The sequence below is a fragment of the Atractosteus spatula genome, chromosome 1, assembly GCF_055471065.1.
Source record: "Atractosteus spatula isolate fAtrSpa1 chromosome 1, fAtrSpa1.hap1, whole genome shotgun sequence".
NCBI lineage: Eukaryota > Metazoa > Chordata > Actinopteri > Semionotiformes > Lepisosteidae > Atractosteus > Atractosteus spatula.
This window is the reverse complement of record NC_142706.1, coordinates 1047262-1073438: the sequence shown is the minus strand read 5'-3', so window position 1 is coordinate 1073438 and position 26177 is coordinate 1047262. Positions and strand designations below refer to the sequence as shown.

The 26177-nt window shown below is 52.0% G+C and overlaps 1 protein-coding gene across 13 annotated transcripts in view; it reads right to left on the bottom strand.

Moving 5' to 3' along the window:
* Nucleotides 1-26177, bottom strand: part of fryl (furry homolog, like) — a 128693-nt gene that overhangs the window by 3056 nt on the left and 99460 nt on the right. For 8 of the 13 annotated variants that reach the window (XM_088917020.1, XM_088917011.1, XM_088917029.1 and 5 more), the window contains 24 exons: nt 26000-26103; nt 25505-25690; nt 24742-24943; nt 23987-24108; nt 23142-23329; nt 22162-22256; nt 21033-21622; nt 20265-20362; nt 19531-19701; nt 18814-18954; nt 16497-16697; nt 16084-16245; nt 15699-15773; nt 15369-15545; nt 13477-13677; nt 11877-12050; nt 9276-9553; nt 7860-8067; nt 7198-7347; nt 6197-6295; nt 4552-4620; nt 2501-2518; nt 1569-1679; nt 584-768 (listed from right to left, as the gene is read on the bottom strand). In XM_088917020.1, coding sequence (XP_088773146.1) covers nt 584-768; nt 1569-1679; nt 2501-2518; nt 4552-4620; nt 6197-6295; nt 7198-7347; nt 7860-8067; nt 9276-9553; nt 11877-12050; nt 13477-13677; nt 15369-15545; nt 15699-15773; nt 16084-16245; nt 16497-16697; nt 18814-18954; nt 19531-19701; nt 20265-20362; nt 21033-21622; nt 22162-22256; nt 23142-23329; nt 23987-24108; nt 24742-24943; nt 25505-25690; nt 26000-26103 — 4005 coding nt within the window. Of the gene's footprint in view, nt 1-583; nt 769-1568; nt 1680-2500; nt 2519-4551; nt 4621-6196; nt 6296-7197; nt 7348-7859; nt 8068-9275; nt 9554-11311; nt 12051-13476; nt 13678-15368; nt 15546-15698; nt 15774-16083; nt 16246-16496; nt 16698-18813; nt 18955-19530; nt 19702-20264; nt 20363-21032; nt 21623-22161; nt 22257-23141; nt 23330-23986; nt 24109-24741; nt 24944-25504; nt 25691-25999; nt 26104-26177 lie in introns of all 13 variants that reach the window. The other 5 variants (XM_088916952.1, XM_088917042.1, XM_088916960.1 and 2 more) reach the window with 4 other exon arrangements.

Below are 26177 nucleotides of genomic sequence, written 5' to 3'. Positions count from 1 at the left end.
GGCTTGTGAACACATCTCTTAATCCAACAGAAATACTGCTCTTGACTTCCAGACGGTTTTGTCGACAAATACTACTTACTAGTTAACTCTGCATGCAGACCACATTAGAAACTTTCTGCAGTGAAACGCCTGCTGCACAAACTGTACTTATCTGCTCGTACATCACAGTACATCAGTCATCACAGTGACTAGTGAGCAGGAAGGGCAGCTTCAAGTCAATGTGTGTGAACTCTCACTCTCGCCCGTGGTGAGACCCGAGGTTTGCGACAACGTGGCGACTCACAGTACTTTCACAAAGTTCACAATTTTGTGCTTGCTTTGAAATGTGTATTTTTTATCTATCCTATCAATGAATTTATGTTGTAACTGAAATGTAATAACTAGTCTAAGAACTTGGGACTCCAGGTCCCTTTTAAAAAGACTCCCGTTTATTTTATGGCTTGTGGTTATTAGAATCAATCCATTGAGGAGAAAAGCTAGTTCCCTACACCAAAGAAATTATAATAAAATTCAGGTAGTTTCCTAAATCACAACTGATCGTGCCACGTGACGTGCAGATCTGGACTCCGGCGCCCGGCTTCACCTGAAGGCCTTGACTTGTGCCAGCGCAGTGCCGAAGTCCTCCTTCCTCAGGCTCTCCAGGAGGGAGTGGACGGCGCTCTCGGGGCTGGCCTGGGCAGCATCGGGGACAGCGGGCTCCTCTCCGCCCGCCTCGGCCTCCTTCAGACAGCTCTCCAGGCGAGCCAGCTCCTCCGACATGTTGATGACCTGGAGACACAGCACACATCAGAGGCGCCTCACTGGGAGCCGGGGTCACTCGAGGGGACAGGTATCGGGAACCCCCACCGAATAAGTCACCCAGCCTCAGTGACAGGCTACAGCAATCAGTGCAGTCCTGTCACGTCCAATCTTTACGAGCCAGAGCGGCCCGAGCTGGGGTGGTGATTGGGACAGAGAAGGGCATGTGCCTCTCTGGCCTTCAGGACTGAGATCCGAGGAGAGCTGCTCCTGCTTCACCTGCCCCAACTCTCCGGTCACTCGTCCAGTGAAAGTACTACTATTACAAAGAAAACAACTTTCTGTAACTTTCTGTTCCCTTCGATTAAAAGGAACTCTTACTTCACGGCTCGTGAAGTCATGATTACCCTTTCTGATAAAACAAACCCACAGCTTCCAGAGACGGGCGCAAACTAATAGGAGAGGGCGCCTTAAGGATACGTTAGAATCGGTCTGAGCTGACAGTAAAACTAAACGGTTGCTCAAACAGGAAAGAACCGCAGCTCATTCGGCGTGCTTGTCAGCACAGATTTCTCTGTGCTCTGACAAGGGGATTAATCTGGGGGGCCGATTGTCACTGCGGGTTTGCAGCCTCACTGCGAAGACCAATTAAAGCTACGCAAGCTGGGGAGAAACGCATCCTTTTGGTTCCCTGACGATAATGCACAGAGCTGTGCAACTCTGACCTTAGACGCTTGAAAACCCCGCTGCCCTGCAGCCTTCATAACCTGTGACTGTGCCCTGTGAGCGGCCGCTGACAGCTGAAGAGATGTGCACCAGGCCAGCCCTACCTCCGCCTCTCTCTTGATGGCGTCCACGCGGCTGATGAGTTTGCAGTAGGCCTGGAACAGCAGCAGCAACTGGAAATGCAGCTTGTAGAGCCTCCGGCACAGTTCCAGCTCCTGGGAGCGAGAGAAGTCAATGAACGGGGGCCCACGTTTTCTAGACATCACTCACAAAACAAGTAACTGCCGACCTGTTTTTTCAAATCAAATCAGCGCAGTTAGAAATGGTAACTTGTTAGATGCGGGGAAGAGAATGGCAGAGTTAACATGTTTGATGGGCGACCGACAACAATTAAAGCCATCAGCTGTAGCAGCGACTAACTCGACTAAATGTCATCTTTGGAAAAATGGAAATGCCAGTTGCGGTGTTACATTATCTACTGATCAACAGGGACTGGACAGACAGGACGAATGAAAGGAAACACACAAGGATGAAGTCACGGGCATGCACACACACAATGCACAAGGCCATGTAAATAAGCTTTCAGTTCGAAGGGTTCGTAATAGCCCAAACTGTAATACACACCTCTTCAAACAAATTGGTCATTAGTATATTTTTTGCAGTTGTCCAGACAACTGTGACCTATAATTTGTCTCAGGTATTTTATATTTTTTTGTCGGGGGATTTTTAAGACGCACCAAAAAAGGTGCATGAGGAGTAAAGTTTAGCCATTCCAGAAGGTACTCCGACTTGCTACGTGACTAAAGGGAGCTGCCCGTTTCACGACAGCGATTATTTACTGCGATCGCCGGAGAGACGGGTAACGGTGTTAAAGAGGTCGGAGTTGAGACAGCGCAGGGGGCTGAGGAAGGGCAGCACCGAGCAAACGCCAGGCATCGGGGGGCATGGCCGCACCACAGAGACGAACGCCACATGGATGAGGACCGGCTGGCCAGCTGACACGATTAGAAAGGTCTAAAATTCAAGAACCACTTACTGCTAGAACTTCCATTTGCTAAGCAAGAGGTTGAGCAGGTCACAAAAACACAAAGAAAGAAGAATCAAGAATTAGTGAGCTCACAACTTAAAAACCAGAACAGAGAGGAGGAAACAATACTAAAATACAATACGTGTAGCCTGAAAAAGAGTAAGTTGGGCTGGAAACCCTTTCTCCTCTCACTCTGGGGTAGCTTTCAGTACAGGGTTCTGTTCGACTGGGTTTGGAGTCTTGTTGGTGAAAAAAGTCATTGTCAGATCTTTACTGGGGAAAACTGTGCCGCGCGACAGCTGTGAAAATCCAAACCTGAGACACACGGCAGATATTCCGTGAGAGAACCCACCTGTACACACAACACATTCAACGCACAGGTGTGGATATACAGGGCAACGCAGACGTCAGCCACAGACACAAGCTCTGACGCTCCACCAGTATCCTACTAAATGTTTTTGAAATGCAGTAAAAGCTTGTGGTGGAATTAAAGAGAGCCTTGGCGCTTGTGAGTCTCCTTGCCTTCTGAAGCCTGAATCCTCCACAGTCTGTGCTGTGGGAGCAGACTCTCAGAGCAGCTCTCAGCCCTGGCGTCTCTAACACACGCAACAGCGAAGCGAGCCGGCACCCTGAACAAACCACCCAAGGTTCGTATTTGCTCTCTAAATTATTGATAATTTCCTTTGCCGAGGCACTTTTTTAAACAGCTTTTGATTTCTTCCTTTTTTTAATTAAAATGCAGGATCACGAATTCTCACACAGACTCCTTAATGTTGCCAGGGTGCAAATGACATCTGAGGCAGCAGTGCTAATGAAAACAGGGGCCAGTGGGTTGGACACCTCAACTGCTACACCAGACATCATATGACTGTGGTGTCCAGATGAAACGACCCAACTATCAGCATCACAGGAGGATTTTAATTGAACAGGGGAAATAAGGAACAGGCCTGGGTCTACGGTTAAAACGGAGCATAAGAAGGAAGGGGGAGGTGTTTTTTTAAAAAAGGCCATCAGGAAATTGGAGCACAGAGAGCAAGGTACAGCCGAATTAGATTTTCAAATCAGACAGCGGACGCCACTGGAGGCTGGCCATTCATCACTTCAGCGTGCCAAACCTGTCCACGCTCCAGGTGTTCGGAATACTATATTCCTGCCAACAGATCCGCTGTGCCCTCTAACAGTTTTCTCAGAACTTCACGGCATCACAATAAACTTCACTCTGCACCCCCTGACCACTTATTTATATAAACGCAGCGGCAGAGCAGCACAACGCAAAACGTGTCCCAGTAACTTCTGGTGAAAAACAAATTCGACTGCCAACAGGAGACTCACTGCAGCGTCTCAGGGGTGTGTGTGCAGTGACCTGATCAATAAAGAGCTTCACAGAAGGGATCTGACAGAGGCTTACAGGCAGCCTGAAGACCTTTGACAGCAGGGTGGTGGGACCAGTGAGAAGAGTGAAAGAGGAGCCCTTACAGCCCTGTCAGGGTGACGGACTGAAGGGCTCACTCACTCAGCAGTAAACAGAAAGACCTGTCAATCTCTCCGCAGAGAAGGATACACATCAGAGAGTTTCTGATGGGCACACAAAGCATCTCGACAGAAGCCTTCTGCTGTCATTTACAACGAGGAGGTTCTGTCTTCACTATTTCTCAGCAACAAGTCCATCTCCTGAATTGGGATTCAATATATTTAATATAGTTTGGCACCTTTCCTGAACATTCTGGAGAACCTTCTCCAGTAATGCTTTGAGATTAAATGGTAGCCTAACCCTTCATCATCATGCCGATACGTGGGTCATAAGTCTAGCAATGAAGCAGGCCTAAAAAAAGGAGAAGAACTTAAGCATGGAAACACTGAACAATGCTTTTGGTTTTATCTTAATATTTGATTTTACCAGCCAGTTGAGTAGAAAATGAGCTGTATTGGCTGAAGACCATTATAGATCAGCTCAAATGGACTTTACCAAGTGTTGTAAAAAAAAAATCTAAGAGTGGCACCAACAGTCCCGTTTCCAGCGCACTCTGTATTCAGAAGGCTGTGCCTGGCACTTTGCTTACCTGGGCCTCAGTGTTGGGCCTCTGGGAGCCCTCCTTCTCTCCAAAGGTCCTTTTACAGTTGTCCAACCACTGCAAGGACATGAAACAGCCGTGAGAGTCACACGGGGAAAGCACCTGCTTCAGAATAACTCCACCAGGGTCGTGCCTCTCCATTACACCGACACGCGGAGCAGCTTGTGGAAGTACTGTCTTGTCCCTGTCCCTTACGGAGGCGGGTTTGTACCCTGGTCCTGCGACCACTCTCTAACAGCTGTCTCGCTTACAGTGACTGCTATTCCAGAGAGACTGAGGTTTCCGGGACTGTAAATGCCTGTGACGAAGACCCTGTTCCCTGAGTCTCGGAGAGTGTCTGGTCCCTCAGCACCGAGAGGGTCAAAAGAACAAGTAGACGAGCCCGGTTCTGCATGTATGGAGTCTCGCACCTAAGGAACTAGCCCAGAGAGGGAAGGAGGAGATTTGACAGGCCACTGGGTGGTCCATGTCCGTGTACTAACTCAAGCCTGTGGGTTTCCGACCATTTAATCACAATGCAAATATTTAAAACCCACACATGTGCGTCTGTGTGATACAGATGGTCCTGGGTAGAGCTGTTACCACCCCCTGCAGGGCGGGGCTTGCGCCGGCAGTCCAGGACGCGCTGTCGCCGTGGCCGGCAGTGGAAACCCATCCTCCTGCACGGGGCTGGCCTTTCCGTAGGCCTTGCTCCGCAGGAGGGGGAGGGGAAAGGGGAGGGGGAGGGGGGGCGAGCAGTGTGCATTTCCTCATGCAGTAAATCTAATAAGAGCAGCGTACTTAGGGAATTAAACGAGCCTGCTTGCGCACGTGGGGCGGAGAGCTGCATCCCCCAGAGACAGGGCTGTCTGATCCAATTAGTGCCCTGAAGCCCAGGGTCCCCTTCAAACCTCGTTTGTCTTCTTTATCTGACAACTTCCGCCTTGGCTGCAGCCCATTTATTTGACAAACCCCGAGTAACCAGATCTCATTCCTGTAACCGGCAGAAGAGATGGGAAATTCTTCCAGCTCTGCGCACTGGTAATGTCAGAGCGGTTTGTAAAGAAGACAAGACAACGGTCTTGGTCCCAGAGCTCCAGTGGCAAAAACAACCTTCCAGGCAGTTATTTAAAGGCTGTGGACCAAGCAATCAAACTCACAGGAAAAACACACTACCCACTGCAGCAATTTAACTGAAAATAACCCTCATTTAATACAACAAAGTAACAAAAGCCAGAGGTGTCGAGCTGCTAATGGAAATCAGAACGTATCACTTGCGCAGAGATACCGATGCCTTCGCGTTCCTGCTGAAGCATCTACAAAGAGAACATTACAGATCTCTAAAGACTCTTACAAACAATTTGTGGATTTTGGTTCAAGTACATTAGGATACATATTTATTTCTGCCTTCACCTTTTAAGTTTCCCTAATCTTGCCACCCTTTTCTGTCAAAAAAGAAACAAACAAGCACTTAGAAAACTGCTCCGGCTGCCAAGACCTCTGGAGGGTTTTATGAACATGTCTTTTCTTTCCTCCTGGGATCATTCTTATAAAAGAAAAGGGTGGCACTGCTCAACACGACGAGGCTGCACGCAACGTCTTCAGCGAATGGTAACCGACTTGGGAGGCCAAAGACGGGAGTTTCTGGGCTCACCTGCTGGGCCGCCTCTCTCTTGGCGTTGTAGGTGTCGAGATGCTCCTGCAGCTCCAACACGCTGAACTTGAGCGTCTCCAGCAAACCGCAGGACACCAGCTGCAGGGGAAGAGACCCGACACTCAGCCTCCGCATCCCAACAGCACAGGCGGCTGGGCCAGGCTTCTAACACAGCTGAGACTCGCCATAGCCAAGCTATACCAAGCCATAGTCAACACCTCGCCCTTCACCGGCGATCTCGCACTGGAGTGCAATCACTGCATCTCCGCCTTAGTACAGAGGGTGTCCCTTCACAGCTCATTGGAAAGTGGACAAAACAGCTCTGACACATTCTTGAGGGATGCCAGGTGCATATTATGATTTAACATTGCACACGAGTTGTAAATTACTGTCCACCCACACATGCACCAGGTCTTCAAAAAACAAGATAAACCACAACAAAATAAGCAGAAGCACAGACGTCACAGCTGATCTCCCATCGTGCCTGTTGCTGAAGCCAATTTCCTGACTTCTTCAGGAAATGACTGCAGAAGATTCTGGGATCAATTAAGTATTAATTATGGAACAGGCTGCATAGGCTCCTCTTGCTTGTAACTTTTCTTGTTTCCTTATGTATTTTTGTTTCTTGTGTGTTCCTGTGTACATATGCGTTTCTCTCTGTAAAACCTGGGGATTGTTAGAAATCAGTCAAAGAGCAGAATGCTGCATACGATGGTTTTTGCAATATGTCAATCCTTGCAGAAAATAACATGTACAGAGAGATTCTGTAGAAAAGGGATGAACTTCAGACTTTTATGAGGGAACTAACAGACTTTGTTAGGCTTTTTTTTTAACCTTTCCTTGATGAACGAAGTACAGTGTCTGCTGTGTCAAGCACTCAAACAAAGTCAAAGCTGTCATGCCCCTGTCAAACACCGGGACGCACGACAGGAACATCTACTGTAGATCATGTTGCGGGTGAAGAAAAAAGGAAAGAAAGTGGCCGAGCCAGAGTGACTCACAGTTTCGGCGTCTATGAAAACGGTGGGGCACTCCGAGCAGGTCAGCATCACCGACAGGGAGCTGTGGAACTTGGCTCCGATCCTCTGAAGGCTGTCTCCCAGGAAGCTCACAGAGTCGTTGGTCAGGCCTCTGAATTTTCTCTGGATGTTCTGTTGTTGCAAAAGAAAGATGCACTCCATCTTCTGGGTTTGAGCCTTCATTGTCACAGGCAGCGGTACTTAAGTGGTTTGTGATCTATGCCCCCCCTTCCAGAGCTGCGTTCTATGGGGGGGTGGGGGGGATATCTCCTGCAGGTCAGACGGAGATGGAGAGGCTGCAGCTACATCGCTTCAGCACACTAGAACACTTGTATGAACCAGTTACGCACTCAGAGAAAGGAAGAATACATATTTCATATACATAAAGGACTACGACTACTCCTGTATTTAAAGGCATGTACGGTCCCCCTGTAGCTGAACCTACAGATGAAGCCATCGTGCCTTCTCTCGCGATACTATCCTGACACTGCTGGATACAGGAGGCCTCACGTGGCAGGGGATCATTTTAAACTAATGACTCTTGAAAACAACCCCTCTGAGGAGTACCACAGAATCTGTGTTTTGGTATTTGGCTACAACAATAACCAGATAAAAAGCAGCAGCGCAGCGCAGCGCGGGCAGACCTGAAACAGCTGAGAGAACACGTGAAATGTGTAAACGGCACAGGACCCATCGGTGTCCGACAGCATCTGGTTGACGTGGCAACGCCAGGCGTCCTCTTCGTCGTCGCAGGACACGGGCTGGAACGCCGCCAAGATGGCCGACAGAAACGGCGACGGGGGAGGAGACACCTGGATTTCAGGAAACCCCTCCTGGTCTCCTTCATCTTGACTGCAAATGAAACACAGCCACATTAGAACTGCGGAAGTCATCAGCCCATCACCATCTGACACGCAGACGACTTCTCCGCTCCCATTAAAACGGGCAAAAGCACGTACAAATGGACCGAGCACAGCACCTTCACACCTGAAGAAGGCTCCACGGCCGAAACGTTGTGTTTTCTTTCTTCTTTTTTTCAGCATGGAATAAACCTGTTACTTGTTCCTTTGCAGCCTACGCATGCTGACGCAGCTCCCCACCTGAACTACTACAAACACAGCACATACTGTACAGGACTCTTACAAGTCCTTGACAGCGCAGTACTAGACAGCTTCTGACTGCCGTCCACCCCTTTCAATTTAAATCGACTTGGGGGGGGGGGAAAAAACAAAAGAGCAGAAAGCCAGGTACTTACAGGTCATAATCACCAAACAGCCTCACAAGGCAGACAGAGTAAAGGTATCTGAAGGACATCATCCCCCCGCCTGGGCCAGGGCGCGGGCTCCGCGCGCAGCAGTCAGGGCAGGCGGAGAGCCGCCAGCGCTGGCCCCGGCCATCGGAAGCGCTGAGCTAGGGGAACGGGCCCTGAATGACTCGGCTGCAGTGGGCAGCTTTATTCCAGTCTTTCAGATTAAAAAAACCCCAGAAACGACTTTGGATAATTTCTGTCTTGAGGGAGAAGACGAGTTGGAGGATTGCCACGGACACGAGCGATCAATTTAACGAGCGCTGGTGTCTGGCGCAGATGTCGGGGATGCACTCCTTATCGTATATCAAGGCCTGTGGCAGTCACTTAGCCGGCGGCATTAATCACTGCTTCTCCTGGGACCGCAGTGCTAATTCATTAGGGCCCTGGCTGCACTCTGGAGACTCGCGTCCTTCCCTGCCCCTCCGCACCACCTCGACAGCGCCCTGCAGCTGGGGGGCCAGGCCACTTGCTCGATAAGCACGGAAGGCTCCACTGCTTTTTTGGGGTTGCTATGGAGAACAGGATAGGAGACAGGACGCTGAGCACAGCAGCTGCATACAGATGAGGGAGGCTGCTGCTGCATGAGCAGAAGGAGGCGCCTGAGAAGAGAGCTCTGCGAGGGTGCTGTGCATGCCAGTCCAGTGTGGACCGGGCCAGCTGCCCAGTCCGGCTGCTCAGTCCGGCTGTCCACTCTGGGGCCCAGTCCAGCTCCCACTGTGTGGGCCTGGTGCGGCGCCGAGCGGCTGCTCACCTCGACAGGCCCGAGAAGTCGGCCTCCTCCTCCTCCTGACAACGCTCGTCCAGCTCCTTGAGGGCCAGCGTCACGTCCTCCTCGCACACGGACCCCGGCGGGCTCTCCTGCGGCGGGGGTGCGGGCTCCAGGGCGTCCCGGGGGTCCTGCGCGTCCGGGAGGCCGAGGAGCTCCGGGGGGTCGGGGGTCGGCGGCAGCGGCGGGGCGCCACAGGACCCCGTGGCCTCCCCACCGCGGCTGCTCAGCTCCTCCCCCGCGGCGGAGGCGGCGCTCCCATCCTGCGGAGAGAGCAACCCAAACCGCGCTCAGGAGCCGAGTCTGCAGGCCCTCTGCAGCGATACCGGCCGCCCACGCCGCCCCGCGCTCCCTCAGCTCAGGGTGACATCTGCCAGGGGCCGAGACACGCCCGAGCTGCGCAGGAACTCATACTGCACATTCCCCTGCTCCACATCGCAACGCACAAGGAGCCCTTTTTGATTTAACGCACTGAGAACTGCCTTCTTTAACAAACTCATTAATGGGAATCCTCTGCCATTAAAACATTCATTAACTCATTAACTATGTCCAGCACTGCAGAGGAACAATTCTGGAGAACAGCAGCCACTGAAACCGTAGGGGAAAAGGTGGCTTTCGTGAGGTCCCTCCAGTTCTGAGGGAGTACCAGGTCATAAACAGCACTGTAAATCGGACTGGAAGTGTGGCCGTGTTTCTATGTACCTCTGCGTCTTTCCTCTCTCCTTCCACACCTCCAAAGGGCACCAGCACCAGGTTCAACAGAGAGGAAAGACTTCCGCCTGAAAGCTCTCATTCTGGATGTATTAAAAGGGGAGACTGGACGACTGCCAAGGCTCTTAAAACGAATGGCGTTATCGAAAGCTTTTACGGTCACATGCCACCAGCACAAGACGATGACTAACAGCATTGACTGTTCTATCTCAGCCCTTCTGGAAGTCATTACATTACTGCCTGCCAATGCTTATAATGAGCACTACCCTTGAGCTCACATTCATACCTGCAGCGGCGCAGTATGAGTGAGACGCGTTTCCTTGAAACGCTGTTTGTCCAGTAAGACAACAAGTGCTTGACAAAACCCCACTTGTCCACACGTAGCTGTGAACTGCGAATCTTAACTTCCCACCACAGAGAAGATGTGTCCAGTCAGGAAAAGCTGCCAGAGACTTAGTCAAAGGGTAAGCGGGGGCACTCGGCACTTGCCTAATGACTGACGCAGGAAAGAAGACACATGAATCAGGAAGATAACTGGCCAACCAATTCAGGGAACACAGAGCCAGAGCTGTGGGAATGAGACGTCTAAGCAGATAGTTCCCCATTTCACCTCTTCTGGCCACGATGTCCTGTCTGCGTCCTTTCACAGGGACTCCAGGACTCTCGCTGCAGAGGGACACTGGCAACCACGCTTTTCCTTAAAGGAGGACCCCTCTTGCCCCGACTCTCCAACATCATTTATTCTTCTCAGGACCTCTCCACGCATTCACAGACTCCTGCCCCCCGCCCCCCTGGCCCAGATGTCCCCACGCTGGGCCGCTCTTCCTCTCCCGCCCTGCTCGTGTGCTCCGGGCCCCCGACCCCCTTCTCCCTCTCCCTCGGGCCTCAAGCCGGCTCAAGAGCCCCGACGCCACGGCGCTCCGCTCCTCCTGCACCGCCCTGCAGGAAGTGGGGCGCTCTGCGTGTCCCGGGTCGCCCTCACAACTGGCTCCCCGCGGGCCGGGGGGGCACGTGCCGCTCTCTTCTCTATCTGCCGTTCGACGGACCCGGGCCGGAAACGCAAACTGCGCAAAACCCCACCCTGACATTTCCACCCTTGTCAACAGGCCTGCATCTGACAAAGGCCCAACGAGAAAAAGGCGTGACGGAAAAGCCCCAGCGCTGCAAAGAGAAAGCAGACCCCACTCGGAGTTGTGTTAGTGGATGTTAGCAGACCACGTATGAGCATGTTAGGATGGAAATTCACACAGTCTAAACACAATCAGGCCATGGGCCACATGACAGTCACAACCTGGTATTGATATACTTACAGACTACAGAGACAGCCAGGATGGAAGGGTTCTGGTTAGGTCCACAGGCCTTTCAGGTCAGAATAAGGTGAAATTTGGAGGGGATTTTTCAGGTCCGGGTTTTTAGACTTCCAAGGCCATGAATGTAATTCATGCTAGCACAGCAGGCCTGAGGTGCGCTCCCTCATCTCAACCCCAATCACACAGCGGACAGACAGAGCCTCCACCCCAAACACAGAGCACCCCGACGCCCCGAGCAGCAGGAGCAGGCAAGACGACAGCCCCCCGGCAGGAAGAGCCCCCACCGAGCAAGAGCAGCAACAAATAAATCAGAGCCGACAAGGCAGGTCACACAGCGGGCACTTAGCGTGAGAGAGCACCTGGCATCCCCACCCACAGGCAAGGAGAAGCGATCACCGCCCCAGCGGAAAGGTCAAGCGCGCAGTAGCCAGGACACCCCGCGAAGCTTGCGAAGAGAGGCGCAGGGGAGCGCACTGACGCCTCCCGGAGAAGAGGGAGGCGGAGACGCGGAAGGCTAGGGGGACCCCACGTGCCAGCCCCGATTGCGGCTCCCGATTGGTCCCACCTCAGGCAGCTGGCTGTTAGCGCTATCGGGGGGCGCGGGCTCCGGAGAGGGGCTGTGGGCCCGCGCGGGCGGGGCGCTCTCCTCGGCCACCGCGCTGCCGGAGGACTCCTGGGACTGCTGGAGGGAGTCCACGTGGCTGGACGCGGCGTCGTCCGTGGCCGAGTCGCTGTTCAGCTGCAGGGGATCAACACAGAGCACCGTTCCAGCCAGGGCACACGGACGGCCCGCAGCAGGACAGACACGTCTGCATGGCGGCGGCAAGCATTCACATGACCGGAATAAGCAGTTCGTTGCACTTGTGCGTATCACAAATAAACTGGATTCTGAACTCTAAACATTGCGCAACACACTCAGTTGCTCAGGTACGTCTTTAAATGCGCTCAATTATTTCCTTAAAGGGGTAAATAATTCTAACTTTCTAAATTAGAAAGCAGAGATGGAACAAAATTCTTGTTTTCTCAAAACTGCATCAGATATAGTCCAGCTTGAAAACAGATTAAATAATTCAAACATAACTGAAAACTAACATAACTGCATTGTTTGAACAATTTCTATTACACAACACAGGCGACTGGGCTGCAGTGTAATCAAACAACAAAAAATTGTTTTAACTATTTTGTGGCTTTTTGTTCCAATAAGGGGTCATTTGAGCTAAACTGAGCAGGGTCACACTGTGTTACACTGAGCAAGAGAAGAGCTCAGGATCTCACTGAACCACTTCGCTGTTCATTGCTCACTGACGTCATCGAGCTGCGTGCTTGTTCAGTGCGGAGAGGCCTGCTGCAGTAACAGGCTTCCCACTGGCCTACAGCAGGGATAACCCGCTGGCCTCCATCCGAGCCACTGTCACAGCCAACACACGTCGCAGGTTTGTTAAAGCATTCCACTGCTGCCAAAAAGCATTAGGAAGCAAGGTAGGCAAATTGAAAAACCAGCAACCAACGCCAGGAGAAAAGGGCTTTGCTACACTGTCTTCCCGCCTCGCGGATCCTTCCCTGTAAGCTGTGACGACGTTTCTCGTCACTAGGTGTTGGTGAAGCTCCAGATATGGAGGCGAGAGATTGAAAGAATTAACAGACAAAAAAAAAAAGTGATACAGGATGTAAAGCTTTGGGTTTTTACGGCCAGTTACTGAGCTGGAAATCTGTTGCTCCCTGGGGCTTTTTACTGGGCGCGCTACTGGGCCATGACGATGAGCACGTCCCGGCGCGCTGGGCAGCTGGCTCGCTCTGGACGATCAGGGCTGCCGGACTGGGCTCAGGCAGCAGCCCGTGAAAGAACAGGCTGTCGAAAGGTTACTTCCTGAGCCACAGCCCCCTCACCGGGGCCCGCAGCTCACCTGCAGCCCACCGCCACTGTGGGCGCCCCTGCCCGTTTCAGCCCAGTAAGCATCGGGGATCCTGCAACACTCCCCCCCCCCATGAAACACAAATTAACTTACCCTGAACTGTGTTACTTAATAAAAAATGGAAAAAAAAGTCTGGATGCTCAAAGGTCCAGTAGAGGCAGAAGCAAGCAGCTCGGCCCGACAGCCTGGGGTCGCTACACACACCATGCAGGCAGAGGGGCGCGGGGCCCCAGCGAGAGAGGAGTGACTTACGACAGGTGAGCAGGACAGTATCTGGTTAGCAGTCAGTACCTCCTCCTCCGACGACTCATCCGTGTCCTCCTGGTTGGTGAGGTTGAGGCTGGGCGAGCTGCCCGAGTACTGGCACTCCTGCAGAGAGGGGGTGTCCCCTTTGTCGATGCTGTCCAGAGAGCGCCGGCGCACGCCCCAGTTGAAGTTGTCCATGCTCTCCCCCTAGGGCCACCAAGAGCGCTGTGGTTAATCTCCAGGGCACACGACTGCACGTTCCAATAACACAGGAAGGTGCTGTCAAGCGATCTTCCCAGGGGTGTCTAATCTCCCTAGACCTTTTCAAGCACAGGAACTTCAGAAACGTCTGGATGAATGTAAATCTGACTGGATTACAGACGGGATGCTGGGTTTGGACCACAGAATTATAAGCAGTGATACTGGGCTGGTTAAAACTGTCTCTGTTGATGCTGCAGCAGGGAACCAGAGTGATCAAACCTAACTGTTTTAAATCAACAAACAGCCTAGCTGTTTTGCAATAAAGCAACAGAGCAACACATAAACGTGCAAGAGAAAAAAAACCCTGCAGGAATGAATGTTCTGCTGCTCAGCACAGCAAGCAAACTTTCACTCAGTCCAGCAACCGTCTTGCAGTATTTAACAAGGACACCGACGCAGAAAACAGAAATCTACAGTGCACATTGATTCCCCTTTGCTTTCTGAAGGCCTGGGCCGAGTGGTAACTCTCCTGGGCGCAGGTCTAGCCACACACAACGGACACAAGACTGACAAAGCAGAAATAATAAGTGAACAGCGCACTGCACCAGGCTGCAACTTACCTGCAGCTCCTGGTTGGCAAAAAAAAAAGGAAAAAGACAAGTGAATTAGAAAGAACAGGAACAGTGAACACAGAACAAGGAAGACACTTGTAGACTTCATCCAAACTTGGGCTGATGGTGAACACACACACAGCTAGATCTCTTTCACCTCATGCCAGGATCCAAAGAGCAGCTCTGGCACTAAACACAAGCTGTTTTCTTGTATACTGTCATCAGTGTCTGACATTTTCATGCACAATTATGATTTCATAACCAATCATAGAGCTTTAACGTCTTCGATGCGTTAACCCAAACAAGGGCAAAGGCAAAATGCCTCACTGAAGAAAACGAAAATGACTCCGTTTGCTTCTTAACCTTACAGCCCACATTAAAGCTGACCATCATTTCCATATCTGTGCCTTTTTTTCCATTCTAACACTAAGTAACATCTTATATAGCTTTATGAAAGGCACCATGAACTCCAGCGCCTGCATACAGCTCGAACAGAAAGCTGGGAAGACTCTGTTCAGGCAGCACAAAGCAGGAAGGGGCACAAGGCACAGGCCTCGGGGATATTAACATATCTGAACAAACCGGAAAACTCTCCAGTTCTCTTATCATGCTCATAAAGCAAGTTTCTTCAGGTACACAGACAGCTGGCTCTCAAGAGCAGCAACAGAAGGGGGTGGGAGAGCAGACTCCTAGATTGCCAGGGAGCCCAGAAATCATTACGCCTGAGTGATTAATCCCACTTACCGATCCCAGCTTGTGCAATGAAACGAAAACATGGAAACAAAAAGGGGTCTTTTGTTCACGTACAACTTACAGCCACTTATACTTTTCATGACGATTGCACATGCAATTGCACATACTTGTGTGCATATATATAAAAATCCAGGCCCTTTTCTGACTCTAAACAAATTCACATATTTTCAAGAAACAGTTACAGATCCTGTTTTCAAAACAGCAGCGGAACTGCTGCTCGTAAAGACCCACGCAAACCTGCGTCTTCTCCACAGAGGAAGCCCTGCTAGGACTGCACATGCAGAGCCCAGAGACCGGTGCAGCTTCTGCACCCTGGGCAACGGCAGGTCTCACCTCAGCATCCTCCAGCTCCACATCCAGGAAGTCAAAGTCCTTGAAGACCCCGAACTGCTGCTCGCTGCTGGCGTCCTCCACCGCGGCCTCCTCCTCGCGGATGGCCTCCTCCGTGGTGGAGATCAGGCTGGCCTGCTGGTCTCCGGCGTCCAGGTCCTCGTTCGAGGAGAACACGACCTGAGCCCCCCGGAACGGCCAGGCAGAGGAGAGGAAGCGGGTTACACACAGAGGCACAGGACGCTACAGAGAACTGGGCCATGGGCCTGCAGTCCTTCGGCCAAACATTGAGACAGAGATGCTGCCCAGGTTTAAAAAAACATGAAAGCTTACAGAAGGGTTTTTGGGAAGACCAGACTCCGGGCCACACAGAGAAAGGACGTTCATCAGCTTCTCCCTGGTTCTCCTCTGAAACACAGGAAGTAGGAGGTGGAGGTGAAAACTCTATGCATCCAGGCCATCACAGGGAAGATGTTTTCCTTTTGCTCCTGCTGCCCGCTGTCCAATGACCGCTGCCCACTGCCCACAGCCCACAGACTACTGTCCACTGCCCGCTGCCTGCTGTCCACCGTCCACAGATTAATGCCCACTCCCGCTGTCCACTGCCCACAGACTACTGCCCGCTGCCCACTGCCCACAGACTACTGCCCGCTGTCCACTGCCCAGAGACTACTGCCCGCTGTCCACTGCCCACTGCCCACTGACGCTCGGGACGTACCTGGGAGAGCTGAGGCCTCTTCCAGCTGACCGGCACCAGGGCGTTGGAGTTGGACCCCGAGGAGGTGGACGAGGTGCTCCTCGTCACGGCGATGACCTTCGGCTTGCCGTTCCGGCCCGCTGCGCTGTGCTGGTCCCCGTACTTGTGCCCTATGATGGGTGTCTGGGGGAAACACGGAGACGGAAAAGCTGGGAACAGCCCTTTGCTTCATGGGGAAGTCCCCCCCCCCAATAGTATTAGTGCCCGTGCCGGAAGAGACGGGAGTCCCAGTGTCCAACAGAGTTCCCCTGGTAGCTCAGCAGCCCTGGCACACGGGACCTTAGCACCCAGGATAATGCCCACGCCACCCACGGGACCCAAACTCCACTGGCACACATGTGTAGTGAGCTGGGTCAGCGGCTGTGCCACCGTACCTCCGAGATGTCGAAGTGGAAGTCGAGCGTCTTGCCGGGCAGCTCCTTAGAGGAGCTGTTGAAGATGCGGGTGAAGGCGATCTCGGGAGAGCCGGCGGACTCGGAGCTGTAGGAGCGGTGCACCTCCTCGGGCACGGCCAGGCTGGCCGACCGCGACACCACCAGCTTCAGGATGTTCTGAGCCTCCTTCCAGTAGGGACTCTGTGCACAAGAACACAGTGGTGAGCGCCCTGCCGCTACAGACGGAGCCTTCCAGGGAGACTGGCCGTCAACCGCGTCCGCCAGCGAGTTCAAGGGCTCCCACACTGCTGCCCGACTTCACAGCACTCGGCTTAATGGACCGCAGGGCCCCTGACCTTGGTTATTTCAAACCGAAACGCTTCCTGCGTCGTTACAAATGAGTATCAAGCGTGGAGAGAAGACAATGAGAAGGAAAGATTCTGAGGGATGAAAAGTAAAACTGATCACCTATCTACCAGCCTTTTTGCAAACTACTAAATTAGTCAATTAAAATATTAAATTTGTTGAAGTAGATCAAGTAGGTAGCTGCATCAGCATGCATAGGCTGCAAAGGAACAAGTAAAGATTTATTCCTGCTGAAAAGAGAAGAACAGAAACACAACGTTTCGGCTGTGGAGCCTTCTTACACACCCAAAGAAGGCTCCACAGCCGAAACATTGTGTTTCTTTTCCTGTCTTTTCAGCATGGAATAAACCTTTACTTATTAAATTTGTAAACTAGTAAATTAGTAAATATTAAGGGGCAGAGTGAGAATGTACTTCTCAATTTTCAATTTTTCACTTTCAATTTACAAACTAAAGAAAAACAGGAGAAACAGGAAGGACAAAAACACAGCGGCCTTTTCCTCGGTATATTTTGAAAACTTGTCATGTAGGTATTTTTTAACTCCAGTAACAGGCAAGACTCCCAGGTCACGTCTGGGATGGGCTGATTTCCGTGTCCTGAGCTTGCGCCCGCTGCCTGGTGCTTCTCAACAGAGCTCGTGTCTAAGGCTGCACCAGCCCAGCGCTCGGAGCAGCCAACGGAAATAATCCAACTGACCGGCTTTAATTTACCACTTCGTCCTTCAAACCTCGAGGGGCTGGTGCTGCACACCACTGCTGCAAGTGCCCCAAGCCTGGGGCCTGGGGGACCCCCTTTCTGCAGACAGACGCCCCACCCCTCTGCACCGACAAGCCTGCTCCAGCAGTCACGGCGAGCTGCACGAGGGACATCGCCCCTGGAGAGGAAGGCGGCACAATGACCCAAGTGACACCCTGCCCTTCCCTCACTCGCTCGCCCCCCCCGCTCCCCGGGACCCAGGCCCTGGGCCTGCAGTACTCTCCGCACCAGCGCCACAGACCTCTGAAAGGAGAGGCTCTACAAAGGGAAAAGATGTTCCTTCAAATGGCGAGTATTTTAGTGAACATACACCCTCGGGCCCAGTGGAAAAGAAAAAAAAAGCCTTCAAAAGCAATTCAGGTATCTGAACACATCACTCTTACAAGAATGGAAACTAAGGCCTCTTCCTGTCCCGAGGCAGGCTCTTCCAAATGGCTCTCACAAAAGGCAGAGGAGTCATTTTTTTATTTCTATTTTTTATCCTGGATGATGTGCAGAGGATTAGGGTTATCTTATTTAAAATGTGGTCCTTCAAAAGCCGAAGGCGGCCAGCAGACCACCCAGTCGCTGTCCTGCAACACTGCTCAGTGACAGAGAGTGGAATTACAACTGTGACCCTTCAGACACGACTACAAACACACCAGGGCAGCGGGACAGGGGAAGCGCTTCAATATGGATTCTAGGTTTGCTTGGCTTTTCTCTACTACAGAAACGTTTTACAGTTTTGCAGAAAAGGAAGACATAACAGTTGCATGACCTTACAGAGCTAAGAGAACTTGTACATTAAGAGCAGAAAAAACAACTGTTAGACATTTCCTGAAACTGTTGTTATAATTACCTGAATTCCACAAACTCTTACAATCCATGGGAAGAACGCATGATGTGTCCTCATTAATCTAAGTGCACATGTGAGTTCTGTGCTATGTGAAAGGGCACGTAAAACTGAAAACAGTAGCCTGGAGTCTGGAACCAGCTGCCCAGCCATTTTGCTAGGCTGATAACCTTGGCTTATTCCTGATTACAGCAAGATGAGATTCTGGGAGGCAGATGGTCAAAATGTTCCGATTCTGCTTGCAAAGGTTCATATCAAGAATTAAAAACAGTTACAAAAACAGGAAAAAAAACACATGAAGGTGGCCTAAAAAGCATTTAGACAACCCATCTCTTTTGCTGCTTTGTCAGAGAGGTGACTCACCTGCACATACTTCCCAATGACCTTCATGATCTCCAGGTTGAATTGCTTCACTGGAGCAGCTGAGAGGTCGATGTGGCTCAGGAGGCTGTGGATGATCTGCAGGAGGGACTGCTGCATGCTGGCCAAGCCCTTCTCCAGCAGCTGGGAGGAAGCCAGAGAGCCGGTCACAGATACAGACACAGGCATGATGCACAAGCAGAGCTCCTGACAAAATAATCTCCCGACAACTGCTGATCAGGGAATGCAGCTTACGGGAAATGACCTCAGTTTGGGGTTTCTCAGGACTCTATTTATGCTCCACCTCCCAGAGTGGTTTTACAGGGGCCCCAGAGCAGCGTGAACTAGACAGACCCACATTCTTAAAGATGAGATTTGTCTCCAGGTGTTCAAACGGTGAATTGACGTAAAGGGATGCTCAAAAAGGGGACCTGCACGAACACATGGCTCTTGGCTGTAAACCTACACTGATGACTTGAGAGAACACTGACAGAAGCAGGGACTCCAGGGACGTCTCCAGTGTACTGGGTGGCAATTTCAAGCACACAGCCTCTGACTACACGCCTGCCCTTGGCACGCAGGAGGTTGGGGGATGACAGCGATGCCCCTGAAGGCAGCTCAAGAGCAAACCCTGCTCTGTTCATCGCTCTCCCCTTAGGACATGACTTTGCATGGGTTCCAGCAAGCAGCAGCTAGCACCCCATGGAGCAAACAACTTACCTCAGCGAGATAAGTGACCAGGCTGAACGTGATATCTGAGAACGAATCGTGCAGGTATCTGCACACCACATTGATCCAGTTGGAACAGTCGCGGGAGTAGCTGTGAGTGCTGTACAAACTCATCATGTGAGCCAAGTTGGAGAGAGTGGCCGACTTCTCCTCGGCGCAGACCTGGAAGGGACAAACAGTGCTTTACTCGCGGCTCGGAGCCGGTGCCCTGCCAGTCCAGAGCTCATTCGGACCGGTGCCCTGCCAGTCCGGAGCTCATTCAGACCGGTGCCCTGCCAGTCCGGAGCTCATTCGGACCGGTGCCCTGCCAGTCCGGAGCTCATTCGGACCGGTGCTCTACCAGGAACACATGCCTGAGGTGTTTACAGCACTGGATACAGAAACAGGTGCCCAAAGCGTAGTATTGATCAGCAAACAAACATGCTTGAAAGAAGCTCAACGCACTGCTAGATTATGAGTCTTAACACCGCTTACACTCAAAAACCTGACCACATCAATAGTGGATGCATTGAACGCAGGTTGGGTTTGCTCGCCAATAAAGTCTGAGCTATTAAAACTGCCAATGATAACAAATGGGACAAAGTATTCAACTTTCACAAGAGTTTAAAAAAAAGCAGAGAAAACCATTAATGAAAAGGCAGAAGACGACCTGCATATTAAACCCCCCACAAGGGCAGTAGGATATTATCCTTCCTGCTCTTACTGGCTGGCTCGGCGGCACTCACCTTGGCAATCTTATCAGCCGCCTCCTTGCAGAATGGGGTGGGGTTATCAAAATGTTGTATGAGATGAGGCAAGAGGCAAAGGATATTTAATGGGAAACCTGGCAGATAAGAAAAGTAATTTTCAGAGAGCTTATTGATAGAAACATGACAACAGAAATATGCACAGAAATGGAATCCAAGGAATACTGAACAGCACTGCCTTGATCTTACATGTTTTCTAAAAAAACCAACAAAATAAAACTAATTGCAAAAACAGCATGTATTGCTTCATACGTATCGTATCGGCTCTTTAAGGCATGTTTCAAATAAGTCAAATGTGACATGATGCCAGACAATTTTCCTTTGCTTACACAAAGCTCCCATCAGTTTTCGTGTCAAAGAAAGCAAGGACTTTTACTGAGCAACGTCAGCTCTTCAATGCTCAGAAGCCGGCGGCATTGACCAAACGCCCCTGTGACAGGAAGACAGCGTGGCATTCAATGGCACCAGCACCCACTCGGCACAACAAGCGCCGTCAGCTCAGCCTGGCCGAGCACAAGGGCTTGAAGACAGCAGGACTGGCAGATCTTGCAACCGGAGGAAATCCGGACACTTGGCAGACCCAGGAACGAGATTCTGGAGAGGCCGGTGTGTTCCGGGACCACAGCGCCAGGTTCCTTCTCCTGCCGACAGCCGAACGGCAGGAATTCTCTTCTCCATCACCCTTGTTGGCAAAACCCGACACAGTAAGAAAGACAGCTCCAGCAACGTGGCCACTGGGGTGCTCACCTGCCACCTGGGAGGGGTCCACCAGCGCGTGGCGCGAGACGGTGATGAGCTTGCCGAGCAGGTGGACGGTCAGCTCCTGCGTGGAGGCGGACGTGAAGCCCTTGAGGAAGAGCTGCTGCAGGCCGGGGAAGTGGTACCACTTGAGCTTGCCCTGCACCCGCTCGATCTTCTCCCGGCTCTCCGCCTTGTCCAGGGGCAGCTGGCCCAGCAGCTTGTTGAGGAGCCGCAGGGCCAGCAGGTACTCGAACTCGTAGTCCGACTCCAGAAGGGAGGTGGCGATCCAGAAGATGGTGGCCATCAGGTTGCAGGGGTCAACGGCCGGCGGCACGTCGCCGACGCCCCCCTCTCTCAGAGAGGAGAGGCTGCGAGTCCTGGCCAGGCTGCCGAAGTTGGCGCGGCCGTCCGCGATGTCCAGCGTGTTGCTGCGGCGCCGGTCGCCCTTGCGGTCGCCCGCGAGGCTGGCCCGCAGGGAGCTGCTGCGCGTGTGACTGTAGTGGCTGTGGAAGGGCCCGCTGCTCAGGTTCAGCTGCCCGGTGCTCTTCCGGTTGGCCGCAAACTTGGTCCCCAGCAGGGGGTCGTGGTACGAACCTCTGCGTTTCAACACACACGGCACAGGAGAGGGGCTAAGAAACAAACAAGCAGGCTCGGGAGCAAGCCTGGCTCACACCACTCCGCAATTCAGCTCCGTGCGCAGCGCAGCGCCCTGTTCGTCGCCGTCTACCTACATCAGCAACACCCCTGTAACACACTGCGCTACTAGAGAGAAGCTCAGTCGAACGAACGAGAAACAACTTTTCACCAATTTGTCTGTGTCAACCTTTTTTTAGGTTCTGCAAACCTAATATTTGAATGGTTTGACAGAATAAAGAGAATGAGAACGTAAGAAGGGTTACAAACACCTGGCCTGCTAGGTCACTGGTAGTTAATTGAACCCAGGATCACATCCAGCTCTTTCTTGAAGGAAGCCGGGGTATCGGCTTCAACAACAGGGCGGGGTAGCCTGTACTCCCAATACCCCGTGTGCGAAGAACTGCCTCCTGTTCTGGGCTTTAAAAGCTCTTCCACCTTGTTTGACATGTGCCCCCCCGGTTTGAGAGAGAGAAAACACGACCCCGGCCAGCGCTCTTACTGAGAAAGTGCGGAGAGCAGGTCGTAGCTCTTCATGGTGTCGGCGAGGGTGTCGATGCCAGACTCCAGGGTGAGCAGCAGTTCAATCACAAAGCCCTGCAGAAACAGCCACCCAGGCGATGATCGTTAGAAACGCCACAGGCCTGCGCTCAGCCAATTACAATTACACAGAGACGAAGATGTTTCAGTACACAATATGCCACAGTAAATGCAACTCTGCTCATGATTATGCTAAAAATAAATGAGCGTGCGGATAATTGACATTGACGTGGGTAACATTTCATCTGAGATCTGCTTCCAAAGCAGTGCTCGCTGATGGTATACTGGGGCTGGGCTGGAATTCCTGGTCCATGAGGGAAGAGAGCCACCCGCTGGCCAGTCAACGCCGCTTCCTGCGGATATCAGAATCCTTCTTAAAGGGTCTTCCATCCCAGCGCAGGCCAGGCCCAGCCTACATTTCAGCCCGACCACAACAGCTAAGGGTGATGTGATTTCCTTGAAGGAGTCCAAACGTCAAAATAACATCCTGCTGTAAGTGAGCAAGAGCGGCTTGCAAACAATCAGTTGCACATTAAAATTAGATCTAAAACTCTCCTGCCGAAGATACAGTAAATTGCAGTTAAACAGTATGTAAGTGCAGGTCTAACACAAGCAGAAGTGCTGAAGAAGACAAAGTACAACATACACAACACACTGGGGGGTTTAAAACCCGGTTTCTGAAATTGGGGTGGGTGCAAGTAGATTCCAGGTGTTGAGGAGTCACTACTCGCTCCACTAAACACAGCTGGGAGGCCAGATTGGATGAGGCCAGAGTGGAGATTAGCCAGGATGCCAGCGTTAACACAGACCCTCACTTATCACCAACTCCGTCACAGTGTCCCCCTCTGTCCCTGCTGGGGCTGAAGGGAAGATTGCCCCCTACTGGTCCACCAAGATCATTTGCACCAGCCACCTGGCTTCCCCCACTGAGCGAAGACTCACCTGAGCTTCTTCCCCGGGGTCCCCCACGGTCTCCACCAGCCGGGACAGGAGGTCGGAGAGGGTGCCTGCGGTGAGGGGCTGCTTCAGCGCCCGGAAGATCTGGAAGGAGCGGCCGGCGTAGTGGCGCGAGGAGCAGGAGAGCGCCGTCTGCAGGGCCGCCTCGCTGAGGAGCTGCTCCAGCTGGTTCCCTGCGGGCAGACAGGGGTCTTACCACCCGCTGCAGGGCGCGTGCTCACAGCCTCCGCAGGGCCTCAGATCTCACTGCAGCTCTGCGCTTCCTGCAGGCACCGCCATGCCTCTTTTCTTTCCCCCACTACCTCTTATTTACTGTTCTCTACAACCTGTTCATTGCTCTGGTTGCTCTTATTTACTGTGCTGTATATATATAATGTATAAGAACCCCAATGTACGCCTTATGTTGCACAGAAAATTGATATCAGGTCAAGTGCATCAATTTTCAGATTCACTGAGCATTCTACAGTTAATTTGCTGGCCCAGAGGTAAAAGCATTTTGTGAAATATGGCACAGGTCCTACAGTTTCATTTCATTTCGATGCAGCGATTCTTCTTACAAAACACATTTAAAGGAACGCGTAGGCGTTTCCTACTACCTGAAATAATTCAGCTAAATTAGGCGGGGAGCGAAATAGAAAAATACCAGTGCAGGTTTTAATTCATAACAGAACAGCTGTTTAAAAATATAAAGAAGGAAAACGTTTACACTAAAGGAAACCTAGTTCAACCTTGTTTAGGGGGAACTGAAACGGTCAATGACATTGAGATCAGATCAATTAAACACTCAAAATAAAAAGCGCTCATTCCCCAGGAGGGACGAGGGACACTACCTGGCTGGGACTGTTTGAACACTGCCACCACGTGCCGGAGGAACACCGTCAGCTGATCAGCACTCTTGATGTTCGGGTTCTTGGGAGAAACATCCTCGTGGTTCCACAGCGGCCCACGTTTCCTACAGGACAGGGGGAGAGAGAAGGGATCCCACACCAGTCTCAGCACAGTGCAGCCTACAGATTTGCAGTGTTTCAGCAGATTACAGCTATTTTATCACAGCATAAAGGCTTTGTGCTCATCTAACTACATAGATAAGAGCTTCGGCCTCCTAGTTCTCTTTTATGAACAAATGTTTTAATTCTTACTTAAAATTCAGCAGTACAGCATAAAGTTACAGTTCTCTGCGGCAGACGCAGAAACATTCCTGAAAAAACATGATATTCCTGCTAGACCACTTTGCACTAAATTAAGATATCTGTGATGCCAGGCAGGGGCGCTAGATGTCCTGTTTCAATGACAGAATATGAATACCTTATTTGAGCACCCTGACCAATCTAATTTCCAAACCAGAGATGAAAATGGAGCTGACTAAGGTTTCATGGCTGGATGTTAGCAATATGTACGTGTCCTACGGCTGATGTTTCATCGTTCATCTCTTAAGGAAATATTAAGCAAACGAACAGCTGCCGCTACAGCGCCTTGAGACGTCGTCTTTCAGAAGGAAGGCTCTTGCAGGCCGAGGCCGAGAGGCGCGCTTGGCGCAGGGCGCTGCGGTAGGAGAGCCAGCGGCGGCCCCTCAGCGCACACGCACCTGGAGGTGATGAAGTCGATGAGCGCCTTGACCTTCTCGTCCTGCTCGGCCGACAGGTCCGCCTCGTGGAGGAGGGCGGCAGGGAGCTGCGGGAGGGCAGAGCTGGTGGCTCCCAGGCTGATACTGGAGGAGGTGGAGCTGGAGCTCAGGCCCGAGTCGGTCATCGGGGAGGGCTGGTATTCAGGCAGGAAGTCGTGCACACCTGCGGGAGAACAAGGGTGTCTGAGCTGGTATTCAGGCAGGAAGTCGTGCACACCTGCGGGAGAACAAGGGTGTCTGAGCTGGTATTCGGACAGGACATCCTGCACGCCTGTGGGAGAACAAGGGTGTCTGAGCGCCAACTCCGCTGGTGCACTTGATGCTGTCCTTGACAGTTTTGTTTGCTTGTCAGTGACCCATTTCTGAGCGCTCACGAAGTCTCCCGCAGAAGGAAACCACAGGTAGCTGCAGCACGGTATTTGGGAAGTGACATTACCATACTTACATTACGCACACACGTTCTTCCTGCCCGCTTAGGGTGTTTATAGAGATCTTGTTCTCAACACTAACGAGGTTCAGGGCTCCTGAAGGCGGCTTTGTCTCCACCTGCTGGCTCATTTGTGGAATTACAGGCTGCTTTATCCCCGCAGGGGGTCCAGCTCACCTGCTGGCTTCCATTCCAGCCGAGATCTTTATGCAACTTGACCTAACAAGTTGCTTGACCAGACCCTTGACCAGCTGGGCGGCCCGTCGTGCTGCAGGTATCCGCGGGCGCCGCACTCACCGGTGAAGTTGTATTCCACGTGCGGGGTGTGCTTCACGGTGAGCACGCGCAGGTCGTTGAACTCCCTGTTGCGCAGGAGCACAGACGCCAAGGACTGGACGCCACCGTTGGCCCCCTGCACAACCAGCAGGTGCAGGAGCAGCCTCCTGCAGTGCTCGTACACCTCCGGGTGCTGGTGGTCGAACCCTAAGGAGCAGAAGAGGAGAATCTGTACCAACGCGTCTGCTCTGGGAAGCTGTGGTTACGCTCTGCTGGCAAAGGGACACAGACACCTGTCTAGGGGAGCGCTCGTAGAAAAGGCATTTCAGAGCAAATGTTAAGGGTTAACTGTCTCTCTCTTTCAAACATGCCGCTTATGGTAACATGAGAGACACAAGAGACTGACTGGGATTATAATACCGCTCTGAGAAAGACTGTATGCAGAGCTGTGTGAACTGTATGTGGGGCTGTGTGCACGCTGCAGGCCGGGGGCCAGGGGCGAGACGGGCTGCTCACCGATGAAGATGGCGTGCAGAAGCAGGTGCAGGTAGCTGCTCCACTCCACCTTCACGCCGTGGTCCACGATCAGGTCGGTCAGCAGGATGACGGCAATGTTGCACCTGGAAAACAGCGTGCGGACAAGGTGACGCCCAGCCCAGGAGCGCCGGGGACTGCGGAGGAGCAGCGGGCGCTG